This window comes from Copadichromis virginalis, linkage group LG1 (assembly GCF_057382275.1).
Source record: "Copadichromis virginalis isolate Kocher_CV1m ecotype Utaka linkage group LG1, C_Virginalis_male_GT1.1, whole genome shotgun sequence".
Lineage (NCBI taxonomy): Eukaryota > Metazoa > Chordata > Actinopteri > Cichliformes > Cichlidae > Copadichromis > Copadichromis virginalis.
Window position 1 is genome coordinate 1,469,005 of NC_140618.1, and position 12,699 is coordinate 1,481,703.

Below are 12,699 nucleotides of genomic sequence, written 5' to 3' on the forward strand. Positions count from 1 at the left end.
TCATTCCCGCCGTGAGAAACATCTGCGATCGTGTTTCCCCAGCAGCAATGGCGTGTCCAGCGGGGTGGCCTGGGGGGGCACAGGCCACCCCCCAAACCAGACTGGCCACCCCAGGTGCCACCCCAAAGGCAAAACAATAAAATTCAATCAAATATCAAATGTCCGATTATGTTTTCACGGTGACGCTCAGATATCCGAGTGTAAGTGAATGCAGCATCGCTTCTGCGCTATGCGCATCACGTTAGCAAAGGTAGGAGAGCCAAGCGCGAAAGATGGCACTGCAGGAAACAATTTTTCGGTGAAAGAAAATGAGGACAGAATAAATGTCCCGGTAAGTAATATCAAGTTTGTTGAGTTTAGTAAACTTCGGTGAAATTAGAATACCAAGGAAAAAAATAACACTTAAAGAATTATTGCAGCTGTGGAATATTTCAGACAGTATGCTACTGAGGGCAGCTAACATAAGAGTTATGCGTTATAAGATATAATCTAAGTCGTAACATTGCTGTATGGAGCTGCAGATTTGGTTGCAGGTTAACATAGCTGGACTGGCCATCGGGCATACCGGGCATATCCCCAGTGACTTATTTTTTATTTTTTTTGTAATGGCATGAACAATGAGAGGTGGTGGATTGGCCAGATGCAGGTCGATGTGTAGAAATAACTCCGTTGTTTGGTGGTGACTATGACGGGGCTTCCACAGAGGCAACAGGTGGATGAGGGAAGGGGAGGCAGGAGGAGAGACCCGAAGCAGCCACCAGTCCGAGTGTCAGGTGAACTGAACTTCAGGTAAGAAGTTATGACCTGCAGTCTATCTGGGTCAGATATAAACCAAGTTTAGGTGGAGTTTATTTTCATGTTGCTGACTTTTTACTGTCAGTTGCAATAACTCATACTGCGTTCTAGCCAGTTTGACGGAGTTTTTATACAGCTGGGTGGGTGCTATGATGTTACTGATAGTGAACTTTATTTTATTCATAAGGTTAGTAGAGTTGCCAACGGCTCCTTAAAAAAATGGAATGGTCCCTCATTCAGAGAAAATATTACACGTTTCGTATTGAGCTGAGAAGAGACGCAGTTTGTCCCGGACTTTAGCTAGAATGGAAAAAAGACACAAAGCTGGATTTATTCTGTCTTTATGCTGCACAGCTGCCTCTTCTCTCATTCTCTCCCCCTCCCTCTCCTGTTGCTACTTCAATCATGAAACTGATCAATGATCAGCTGATCGGCTTTTCTCTCTTGTTTATCGCCCACTTTGCGCCAGAAAGAGGAAACCAGCAGATGTTGCGCTAAACAACAGCAGCACGTTTAAGCTTGATCGGCTGTTGTTAGAATGTATTTAATATTAATTTCTAGTATCAGCTGATGTTTGCTGGAGCCACAGCTGTAAAGCTGCTGGTCATGATGTCTGTTTAGATATGTGGTGAGAGGGAAACATGAAGATGAAACCAGGAGATGTCCTTACTGAACCATCAGAGCTGAACAGGTGATGGAGAAACAGGTTTACCTTTTAGGTGACATGAATGAGTTGAAGGGAAGTTATGAACTGTTTCTGAGAGATAAATAACACCAGGATCCTTTTTTATGTAGCAGACAGCTGGTAACTGTGCAGGGGCGGGTCTAGCAAAGTTTTGCCAGGGGGCCAGGTAGGGCATTAACAGGGAAAGGTGGGCACAAAGAAATACTTTTCTTTCTTATTCTCATTTAAAATACCTAGTTTTTATTAAATAATTATCTAAATCTTACAACCAAAGTTTTTATCTGACGTAAAATGTATAGAAATCATACATATACCAACAAGACTGTACATCACTGTCACAACAGGGTTTGTTTTCAGTCAAAGTCTTTATGGCTTTACTACCTGGTGGGTCGGTCTGTAGTAAAAATGCCCAATTTTTTTGTCCCAGTCCAGCCCTGCAGGTTAATACTGGCAGTGTCACCATGCCAGCTGACTGTATTTTATCATCAGCCAGTGTTGTTCTTTATCAATATTACCAAAGTTTACGATAAGGCAGCATAGAAAGTATTTACTTGCTTTCAGGTTTCATTCAAATGTTAGTCTTTTCAGTTGTTTCCCCACTTTTTTCCTGTTTCAAAATCAAACACCAGTTTGTGAGAAGATTATCTTCTTTTTTTAACAGGCAGATAAAGTTTTGCATTGGCATTGGCTAATTTGTCAATTGTTTGTTACAAATGTTCGTATTTTAATTTTCAAAAATGTTTTTGCCCAAAACATATGTGCACTATATGTCAGTAAAAATACTATGCAAATATTGCTGTCCTTGACTGCTGAGTAAACACTGACAAAGCACTGATTGTATCTCTTGTACTTTATCAACGCAGTATCTAAAAACTTTGCACCGTAGTGGTTAAAATCTCATTGTAATAAGAGTTAAAAGTGCATTTGGTTATTAGGTTTATAGGATTATTGAATTATGGTTAAGGGTTGGTAGAATTTTTTTTTAAAACATTATCTGCCAATTAAATCTGCCACCCTTCTCCAAATCTGTGCCCCTACCTGGCCCCCCCAACAAAAATTTTCTAGACACGCCACTGCCCAGCAGGTCATGTATGAACATCCAGCACAGCAGCCGGCGTGGGAGCTGTCCACTCTGAGACCACCCACAGTGGAACAAGAGTTCCCTGAGATGGAAACATTATGCTGCTAAAGTCACAGTGATTCATGTCAGTGTGCTCCACATCACAGTCACACTATAGAGGGCATGTTTATGGAGTGTGTCGTTTCCTGACACCACCCACAGGTGGTGCTGTTTACTGCATCTCAGCCCTGCTGCTTCACTCTGCGTGCAGCTGATATAAATCCCAGTGATTATTAGCATTAGCAAACATAACCAGTCTCACCTACAGAAGCATTTTCACACATGACGCGACGTGGGTTTTACCCCTGCTGTTAAAACCGCGCACAGGAGGAACACAGGGCGAGTGTTGCACCATAGGGGGCGCCCTCGAGCTCACCCGCAACGAATGAACAAAGAACAAAACTGTAAATTTCAGGATGTGAACACTTTTCTCCTGAAAACGTTCAACGTGTTTTTGATAGAAGGGCTTGTTGTCATAGTTCCGTTTAGGGCAGGACGTCCTTCACCCGTGAATGAGTCACAGCCTGTTACAGTTAACGGGAGGATCAGACACTGACAGAGCAGAACGGTTCCACCAGTAGGAGCGTTTAGACGTCCGTCCACCTGCAGAGACTCACAGCGGTAAAGTGAGCCGTCATTTGTGAGCCGCGGTCAAGCCAGCCGCCTCTTATCCGCAAGTTTTAACATTAATGTAATATAAGCATACAGGTGTCTAAGCAAACATTGTGGCATACAAAGTGAGAGTGCAGTGAGTCATGTTTATTCCTGTTCAGTATGTGTCTGACACAAGTGGATGAATGAAAAAGTCTGACAGCAGCAGCAACAACAGACTATGCCTTCCTGATGACTTTCTATCTGTTTACATCTTTTTCTTTGATGCCTGTATCCCAGCTTGAAGAGTCCTGGACCCTTTTTCTAGTCAGTGGGTGTGTGGGCAGACAACTCTGGCTTGTCACCCAGTTGGATTTCCTGGTATTTGTAAGATGGCACTATCTACAAATCAGGACACATTAACTATGATATTAAAAAATGACATGATGACATAGTCCTAGGTCAGTTTACCAAGCATTTCTCAGCTTTGTTCTTTATAGTTCTGTTCATCATATCATTGCTTGTGAGTCCTGGATTATTTGATGATATGTTTACATTATGTATTCTTTTGTTTTCAGTTCCATGTTGCTTTTAAGTGTAGTTCTTCTTCAGCGTTCCACAAGTGGATGGAAGACTTGTGAAAACACTCTAGTGTTAAAGCCAGTCTTGTCTTCATGTCTGTTGATGCTTTTGTCTGTGTCAAGCTCGTGTGTCTTAGTCTGTGTTTTAGTTTGGTGGCCTCTTGTCTCTTGTGTTGAGTCTTACTTCCACTGTCTTCTTATTCCCAATGTATCCCTGCTGTGTTACACAGCTGTCTCCAATTCCCCTAATCGCCATCCTATTTATACATTTTGCCAATCTCCCGGTCTGAAGTACATTATTCTATTCTATTCTATTTATACAGCACCAAATCGCAACAACAGTGACCTAAAGACACTTTATGTTGCTGGGTAAAAACACAACAATAATACAAAGAAAACCCCAACAATTTAAGTACCCATATGAGCTAACATTTAGTGTGAGTGGGAAGGAAAAACTCCATTTGAAGAGGTAGAAACATCTGGCAGAAACAGGCTCAAGGAGAGACAGCCATAGGACAACATATACACTGTGCAAGAGATACATACTAACTAATGATGAAATGCAGAGAGGTGTATAAACACAGAACGAGCAAAGAAGGAAAAAATTCATACATGATGGGAAGTCAGCAAGAGCCTAGGCTTATTGCAGCACAAATAAGGGAAGATTCAGGGTCACCTGATCCACTATAACTGTATTATTTGTCAAAACTGAGGGTTTTAATGCTAAGCTCAAAAGCAGAGACGGGTGTTTGTCTTCTGAATTAATATAGAATAGAATTCGACTTTATTGTCATTGCACATGTCACAGGTACAAGGCAACGAAATGCAGTTTGCATCCATCAAGAAGTATATATTGTAATAGATGTATTACAATATATATTAGCAATAATATAGGTATGTAAGTATATTACAGAAATGGGTCTATTATGGTATGTTATAATGTACACGGTATGAAGTAAGTTGTGAATATTCTATAACTATAAGTATGTACAGGCTGTAGTGAGTACAAGCTATGTACAGGATATAAATATGAAAAACTATACAGAATATGAGATATACAGCTATACAGAAATGTGAACTATGCAGGTTATAAACAGTTGTAGAATTAAAAATGATCGTATTGTACAGAATGATGTGAGCTGCATCCACAGAAGAGAGGTCTGAGAGATGAAGACTCTGATTCCTGTTCAACATTAAAATTCTATAGGAACCACAAGTACACCTAATATTCCAAAATTAAAATCTGGATTTCAAAGCGAGTCAGTGAAGACAAGCAAATATGCTGCCTCTTTATAGTCCCTGTCATGACTCTCTCAGCAGCACTTTTGATCCATCAATATTAAACAATTATTGATGCAGCAGATTGAGATGAAACTTGGCACACAGGTACAGTAGGTGTCCCGGAGGAGGGATGTGTTGAAAGTTGGACCTCAACTACTCAGGATGATTTTTAATGAATTTCTGAAATTTCCATAATTGTATTGACTGTATTGGGCTGTTTCATTGTAATTTGTGTGCGCGCGCGGGTATAGGCTTTCAATCGGCACATAAAGCGAAAAGGCGCTACCGTAAAGACTGGTGTAAAAGCGCAAGGAAATTTATGCGGCGGATAAGACGCGGCTGGCTTGACCGCGGCTCACAAATGACGGCTCACTTTACCGCGGTAGAGACTCACGGAGCCCGAGTGTTTGTTCTGAGACGTTGTGGCCTCAGTCAGAGACCAGGACGTCACTGAAATAAATCACCAGCTGGAGAGCCGTTATTGTAAATGCCACCTGTTGAAATCGTACACGGCATTGCTCCACTTTCCAAAGAATCAGGCAGAAACTTCATCAGCCTGTTGGCGCAACATCCCTGCAGGATTGCTTCAAAGGCGCGACTGCATCCAGGAGTGATCTGCACGTCGCTCGGTGCAGCTGCAAAACTTCACCGAGCCTCTGTTCCTACTGTCAGCCTCTCTGCAGCTTCTCGGCCTCAGACATCAGGACGTCCTCGGTTTCAATCAGAAAGTTCTCCCAGAAATAAAAACACAGACTGACATTCGGGGGTGAATAAACAGTGGCTCACATCCAATTTGAAGTAACACGGCAGTGAGTCAACTGTATACATGACCCCCTCATTAGTACGAGAACTTTGAGGACAGGATTGGTAAATGGCGTAGCGCTTTACACAATCATCCACTGGTGATGGCAGCTACGTTGTAGCTACAGCCACCTGACAGAGGCGAGGCTGCCGGACACTGGCGCCACCGGGCCCCCTGACCACCACCAGCAGGGAACGGGTGAAGTGTCTCGCCCAAGGACACAACGACCGAGACTCGAACCGTCAACCTTCCGATTACACGACGAACGCCCAACTCTTGAGCCACGGTCGCCCCGTTATTATTACAGGACTGTGGATCATATAGTTTTATTTACACCCAGAGGAGGAACCGCCCCGTCAAGCGTTGCGGCTCCGTCGAGCCATCATGTAGTTACAGATTTATCAGGAGATGCACGTCAGGTCACACATAGGTCACATGCGAAATGTCTGTTTTTCACAATTATCCACATAAAGAAAAACATCCATATGTAAATGAAACAATAAACTTTATGTTTAGAGGACAGCCCGGCCAATCAGCTGCCAGCTTCCTGTCATTGTAAACGTTTCCTGCAGTCGTGCTGACAGATTTCTTTACTGTGTAGAAATGTTGGAAACTTGTTTTTCTTATTCTGACACCTCAGGAATCAAACGTGTGGTGAAACTGTCACACTGACAGCAGGCCGCTTTCACTTCAGATCACAGTGGGCTGCATGTGACCCTCGACGCTTTACGCCCTTCCACGCGTCTCTGAAGGAGAAGCTCGATTTTCTCTGGAACAAAGTTACACGTTTGATTTCCTTTCTGTTGAAATCTTCTTTGGGAAAGAAGAAGTGAAGGAGTGTGAGAGCTGCTGACCACGTGTTTGTAAAACTGTCGCTGTCATCGTTTCCTTCTTGTTTATCAGAAATCTCAGCAGCGTGCTGCGCAGGAGCCTCGCTGGTGAACGTGCATCCATCACACACACACACACACACACACACACGCACGCGCGTAACTGCTGTAAAATCTATATTCATGTAAACTTTAAAGCTGAGGTTGAATATCCGTCATTTCCTGTTTGAAAGTAGTCCACGGCAGTAAACCCACTCCCGTTACCTTTGATGGCGTGTTGCCATGTCGTCCGTTTCCCACATGCAGGAATTATTTTTATTTTTTTGTAACATCATCATCTGCATCTGTACAGCTGTGCAGAGCAGGGAGGGCCACGTGCAGCACGTGCAGGGGTGTCAAACATAAGGCCCCTTATGTTTGACACCCCTGGCTCCCAGTTTGGCCCAGTTTAACGGTGTGAAAGGTTTAATTGGTTTCAATAAAGCACAGTTAGACTGTCGGAGTAAATCTGCAGCTAATTCTTCCTCCTGGTTCCTTCCAGCTTTGCACTGTTTAGTCATCCAGCTGTTCCAGAAACAGACAAACCGGTTTGACGGTTCGATCGCAGCCTCAGCTCCGATTTTACCGCTCGCAGCCTCAGCCCACAAACTATTTTTATTTCTCACTACAAAGTCTCAGGGGAATACCAGTTTGTAACAGAGATCTATTCTGATCTATTCACATGGGGAGGATCAGTGGAAGTGTGGCTCTGCAGGAGGTCAGAGTTCATGTTACGTGTACGGCTGTTTTAGTGTTTCTGGATTTTTACAAACTGTAGTATTAACCACATGTCAGAGGCTGGATCCTCTTGGTTTCAGTAAAGCCTCCTTATTAAACAGAACTGTATCAGATTACTATAGAAACTGATCTTTATATTAAGTATACTGAAGCAGTCTGTAAGTCAGTTTAAATAATGTTATTTTTTAATTTCATGGAGAATCAATATTTCCCCGTCTTACGTTGTATTTTTGGGGCGTATTATGGGGATTATAACTTTTTAGATATTTTTCATTATTATTTTACATCGTTCGTTATGTTTTATGATGGATGTTCCTTAATTCAAATGTTTTATTTCACCGATCTAAATGCGATAAAGAAAAAAAATTCTACATTTATGTATTTGTAGTTAAATAATTTGCATTGAAATAAAAAAAACACTATAATTCAGTTTCACTGCAGAGGCTGTGTTATAAAGTTTTACAACTTTATTGCACAAATGTTGCAGAAACGCATATTTTCACTGCTTATAGATCAAATTCAGTGCTATTAAAACATTCACACTCAGGCTGTGCTGAGGCTCGCCTGCTCCACACTCTTCAGACGGTCGAGTTTCCCACTGAACTAAGAGACGTTTCATTTTCCTGAAAACGGCTGATAAATGTCAGCTGTGCCATGAAGCTGGGAACTGTGGACAACAGCTGCTCAGCTCAGTTATATTCAGTTTAATATTGTGCCAAATGACACCTCAAGGGCATTTATAAGGTCGAGTTCTACACTCGTACAGAGAGGACCGGGCAGCCGTCTGAGGAAGGCAGGGAGGTTAGACTGGATAGACTGGAACCATTAAAGTAGGTGTTAAGGTTCAAAATATTGGGGATGGAGACAAGAGAAAAGACCACAATAACAACACTGGTCCGGCCGGGTTGAGTCAAACGATGATTTTAATGAACACACGCGTGGGAGATGGACACTGATGCAGACAGCCTCAAAATCTCAAAATGGTGGAGCATTGCTCAAACTTTTATAGCCTCTGGTGCCTCCACCTTATCATAAAAGCCTAAACATTCACATGCTCTCTCTCACACAGCGCCTGAGCTACGACCTTGGCTCCCTGTTTATCTGCTCCTGCTGAAATGGGGCAGAAAACTCCAGCACACTCTGTTCTCTTCTACTCAGACAAATTAGATTTCTTATAACTCAGCAGTATAATGCATCATAAAACAATATCATTCATTCACAACAAGTCAGCAGTTTAATGTAATGCAAATCAGTTTAACTAATGTAATAGTTATCAGCTTCTTCTAATTCAAGAGAATAATGCAAACTAAAACTACATAATAATTCACAATCTTTAATTAGGGGTATAACATGGCATAAAATAATATTATAATCTAACATAGGTTATTGGCACAAACTGGTGCCCAGGCTCAGAAAAGTCCCCAGAGTGGATGTTACGCACCTTTCAGCCCACAGACACCGCCTGGAGCTGTTTTGGTAAACGCCACTGTTCCGCATCGTTATCGCTTTGTTTAACCGTTCTTACAAGTTCAGGCTTTGATTGCTGCGCGAGAGCTGTTTGGATCATGTGGGTGAAAAAGCAAACACAGAAATCTCCGGGAATAACCTGACGGAGCGATAGCACGCAGGTTTCACCCACCTCACATTTCCCCCAAATATTTAACGAGCATATTAGAAACTGTGTGTGTGTGTGTGTGTGTGTGTGTGTGTGTGTGTGTGTGTGTGTGTGTGTGTGTGTGTGTGTGTGTGTGAATGAGGGTTGTAGTAAAATTGAAAGAGTCGTTGCTGAGGAGAAACGGCCCACAGAAGCTTCATACCATACCATACCAACTTTATTTCTAAAGCACTTTAACATAAAACCAGAGTTTCACAAAGTGCTGTACATGTTAATAGCATACGTAAAGAAAATTAAAATGAGATACGATAAAATAAATAGATACAATAAATTGAAACATGTTAAAACAAATTAAGTCAACCCCTCTAATCAATGCCAAAGGCTTCAGCGAATAAATATGTTTTAAGAAGACTTTTAAATTCAGAGACAGAAGAGGCCTGCCTAACATGCAAGGGCAGATCATTCCACAACTTTGGAGCAGCTACAGCAAAAGCACGATCACCTTTAAGTTTATACTTAGTTTTCGGTACCTTAAGGAGCTGCTGATTGGCGGACCTAAGGGAACGGGCAGGTGTATATGGTTGTAGTAGCTCCGAGAGGTAGGGGGGGGCCAGGCCATTAAGAGATTTAAAAGCAAATAAGAGAATTTTAAAAACAATCCTAAAATGTACAGGTAGCCAGTGGAGTGAAATTAAAATAGGGGTAATGTGCTCAAACTTTTTTGTTCCAGTTAAAAGACGTGCTGCAGCATTTTGCACAACCTGCAGGCGCCTAATGGACGCATCACTAACCCCAAAATAAAGTGCGTTACAATAATCCAGCCTAGAAGTAACAAAGGCATGGATTACTGTCTGAAAATGCTGTTTCGATAAGATAGGCTTTATTTTGGCTAATTCCCTCAAATGAAAAAAGCTAGATCTTACAACAGCTCTGACCTGGCTTTCAAGTTTAAGATTTGCCTCTATTTTAACTCCCAGATTAGTGATGACTGGTTTAACATACTGTGCCAGTGAACCAAGATCTATAATAGTGGCCTCAGAAGCGCCACCAAAAACCATCACTTCTGTTTTCTGTTCATTAAAATGTAAAAAGTTCAAAGCCATCCAAGTCCTTATTTCATCAAGGCATCTGAGCAGCGGGTCTACTGAGAAGCCATTTATCTTTTTAAGTGGGAAATAAATCTGGGAGTCATCGGCGTAGCAGTGGAAAGAAATCCCATGTTTCCTGAAAATAGACCCAAGGGGTAGGAGATATAGAGAGAAAAGAAGCGGGCCTAAAACTGAACTCTCTCTTCAGTCTGTTCACCGTGTTAGAGCGCTCTCCATGTGCTCTGTGGGTCTGAGCTGTGAACTGTGCCAACAGCAGCACGGCCTCACTTTGTACAGACAAACCTCAGAGCTGCAACCTTTAAACTGTGTTTACACGTTACTGCAGTGATCGCAGCACTTTTACAAACACATCTGCAATCAGCCACACTCACTTCCTCTTGTACAAATTCTTGTCTTTCTCCAAATTCAAGTGAAGCTCTGCCCCCTTTGCTTCTTACACAAGTCTTGTTTTGGAAAGCCCCATGACGTCACCAGAGCATTCAAAAGCAGCCTCTGGGCTCCTGACCTCATCAGAAAAACGAGAAGCCCTTCGAGCTCACACCTACAGAGGCGTGGAGCTGCCGGTACGAGCGCTCTGACTGCTGGATTTAACGGCGACTGCTGACATGGATCAACTGTCTGATCAGGAGAACTGGGACCGGGTCCAGGCTGTGGCCAACTCCTTTGGGCCAGCGGGGAAGTTGTTGCTTCAGTCAGGTCGGGTTCTGGTCGGAGAGGGCAAGCTGGTAAAGCAGAGCCGCAAAAAGCGGCAGGCCAAAGCCTTCTTCCTCTTCAACGACGTGCTGGTGTACGGCAGCATCGTGCTGAACGGCCGCTGGCACAAAAAGCTCAAGGTTACCCCTCTAGGTGAGCAACCGATCCTCCTCTGCACATCGCTGAATCCAGCTGTGTGAAAAGCAGACAGCGTGGCGGGCAGAGACAGGTAGATGCTGCAGGTGGAGCAGGAGGTGCTGCACCGCCTGCAGTCTGTCTCTGACCGCTGCAGCAGGCTGCAGTAAACACTTTTCTTTTCGTTCAAAGCGTGCACACCTTTGTTTCCCGCACTAACGTGCCCTTCTTCTTCTTCTTCTTCTTCAGAGGACATCCTGCTGGAGGACCTGGAGGACGGCGTCAGGATGAAGAACCAGTGGCTGATCCGCACGCCCAGGAAGTCTTTCTACGTTTCCGCCGCCTCCTACGAGGAGAAGCGAGCCTGGATCGAGCACATCGAGGAGTGCAAGGGCAGAGTGACGCAGGGCGGTGACCGGAGGCTGGACTTTGCCAACACCTGGATCCCAGACCAGGCCTCCGCCGTCTGCATGCGCTGCTCCAGCAAGTTCACCGGGACCCGCCGCCGACACCACTGCAGAAAATGCGGCTTCCTGGTGTGCGGCCCGTGCTCCAGGAAGCGAGCGGTCATCGCACACATCGACTCCACTAAGCAGCTGAGAGTCTGTAAACCGTGTTACTTGAGTCTGGGGGTGGAGCTCCCCGAGCTGACCCGTCAGAGGTGGGACAGCGGCGGGAAGTCGGACGAAGACGAGCTGGAATGCTACAGCGAGGAAGAGGAGGCGGAGCACAGCCTGGAGGAGGAGGACCCCAGCAGGTGGATGGACTCCTGGTCCCCTTACACCTACATCAATCCAGAGCACATCAGGCCCCAAACATAGAGCCACGCTCGGCGCTGGACTCTGGGCCTTTGTGTCACACGTGGACTCAGTGCTGCGCAGCTGCGCGTGACACGCTCTGCACGCACTCTATTTATGACACCATGTTATTTATGTTTCATGAAACACCTGCTGCTCTTCTCTTTGTGCACAAACACTACTGTGAAGCTGTTCTCGTCTCTCAGACGTCGCTCTGACCTGCTGCGTTTCCCTCAGCCGTCCAGTGTGTGTGTGTGTGTGTGTGTGTGTGCGTGTGTGTGTGCGTGCGTGTGTGTGTGTGCATGCGTGCGTGCGTGCGTGCGTGCGTGTGTGTGAGAACATGTGAACCACTGAAATAACAACGAACAATAAAGAATTCAATAAGAGAATCTTTGTCTGTGCTTTTCTCTCAGGATGGTTAAACGACTCTGAAATACTTGAAGACGTTTGAACTTTACACTTATTCTCGTCCCAATCAGCACATTTACACAAGACTTCCTGTTAGTCAAACTCTCACTGTGCCACAGATTGATCCTACACAAACATCTGCAGACAGATGGCCCAGTGAAGATGGGATTGATTATCCATCCATCCATTCGCTTCCGCTTATCCTTTTCAGGGTCGTGGGGGGCGCTGGAGCCTATCCCAGCTGTCATAGGGCGAGAGGCGGGGTACACCCTGGACAGGTCGCCAGTCTGTCGCAGGGCCAACACACAGGGACAGACAACCATTCGCACTCACATTCACTCGCACATTCACACCTAGTGACAATTTGGATTATCCAATTAACCTATCCCCACAAGCTGCATGTCTTTGGACGGTGGGAGGAAGCCGGAGTACCCGGAGGGAACCCACGCAATGGGATTATTCATTAGAATATTATTTTGT

General features: G+C 44.3%; 1 protein-coding gene and 1 long non-coding RNA gene across 2 annotated transcripts; both read left to right on the plus strand.

The window, feature by feature from the left end:
• The first annotated feature begins 50 nt into the window (after nucleotides 1–50).
• LOC146718049 (uncharacterized) lies at nucleotides 51–2,138 on the plus strand. Its single transcript, XR_014921906.1, has 2 exons — nucleotides 51–331; nucleotides 704–2,138. It is a non-coding gene; the product is annotated as an uncharacterized LOC146718049 (long non-coding RNA).
• Nucleotides 2,139–10,651: 8,513 nt separating this feature from the next.
• Nucleotides 10,652–12,128, plus strand: LOC146718050 (pleckstrin homology domain-containing family F member 2-like). Its single transcript, XM_085465931.1, has 2 exons — nucleotides 10,652–11,032; nucleotides 11,264–12,128. The coding sequence occupies exons 1-2, from the start codon at nucleotides 10,792–10,794 to the stop codon at nucleotides 11,833–11,835; spliced, it is 813 nt and encodes a 270-aa protein (XP_085322057.1). The 5' UTR covers nucleotides 10,652–10,791; the 3' UTR covers nucleotides 11,836–12,128.
• The last annotated feature ends 571 nt before the right edge of the window (nucleotides 12,129–12,699 follow it).

Excerpts from the sequence above, each read along its gene's own strand:
- LOC146718050 (XM_085465931.1), top strand. The coding sequence starts at position 10,792 with ATGGATCAACTGTCTGATCAGGAGAACTGGGACCGGGTCCAGGCTGTG. Across the intron at positions 11,033-11,263 it reads GCTCAAGGTTACCCCTCTAG|AGGACATCCTGCTGGAGGAC; the intron begins GTGAGCAACCGA and ends CTTCTTCTTCAG.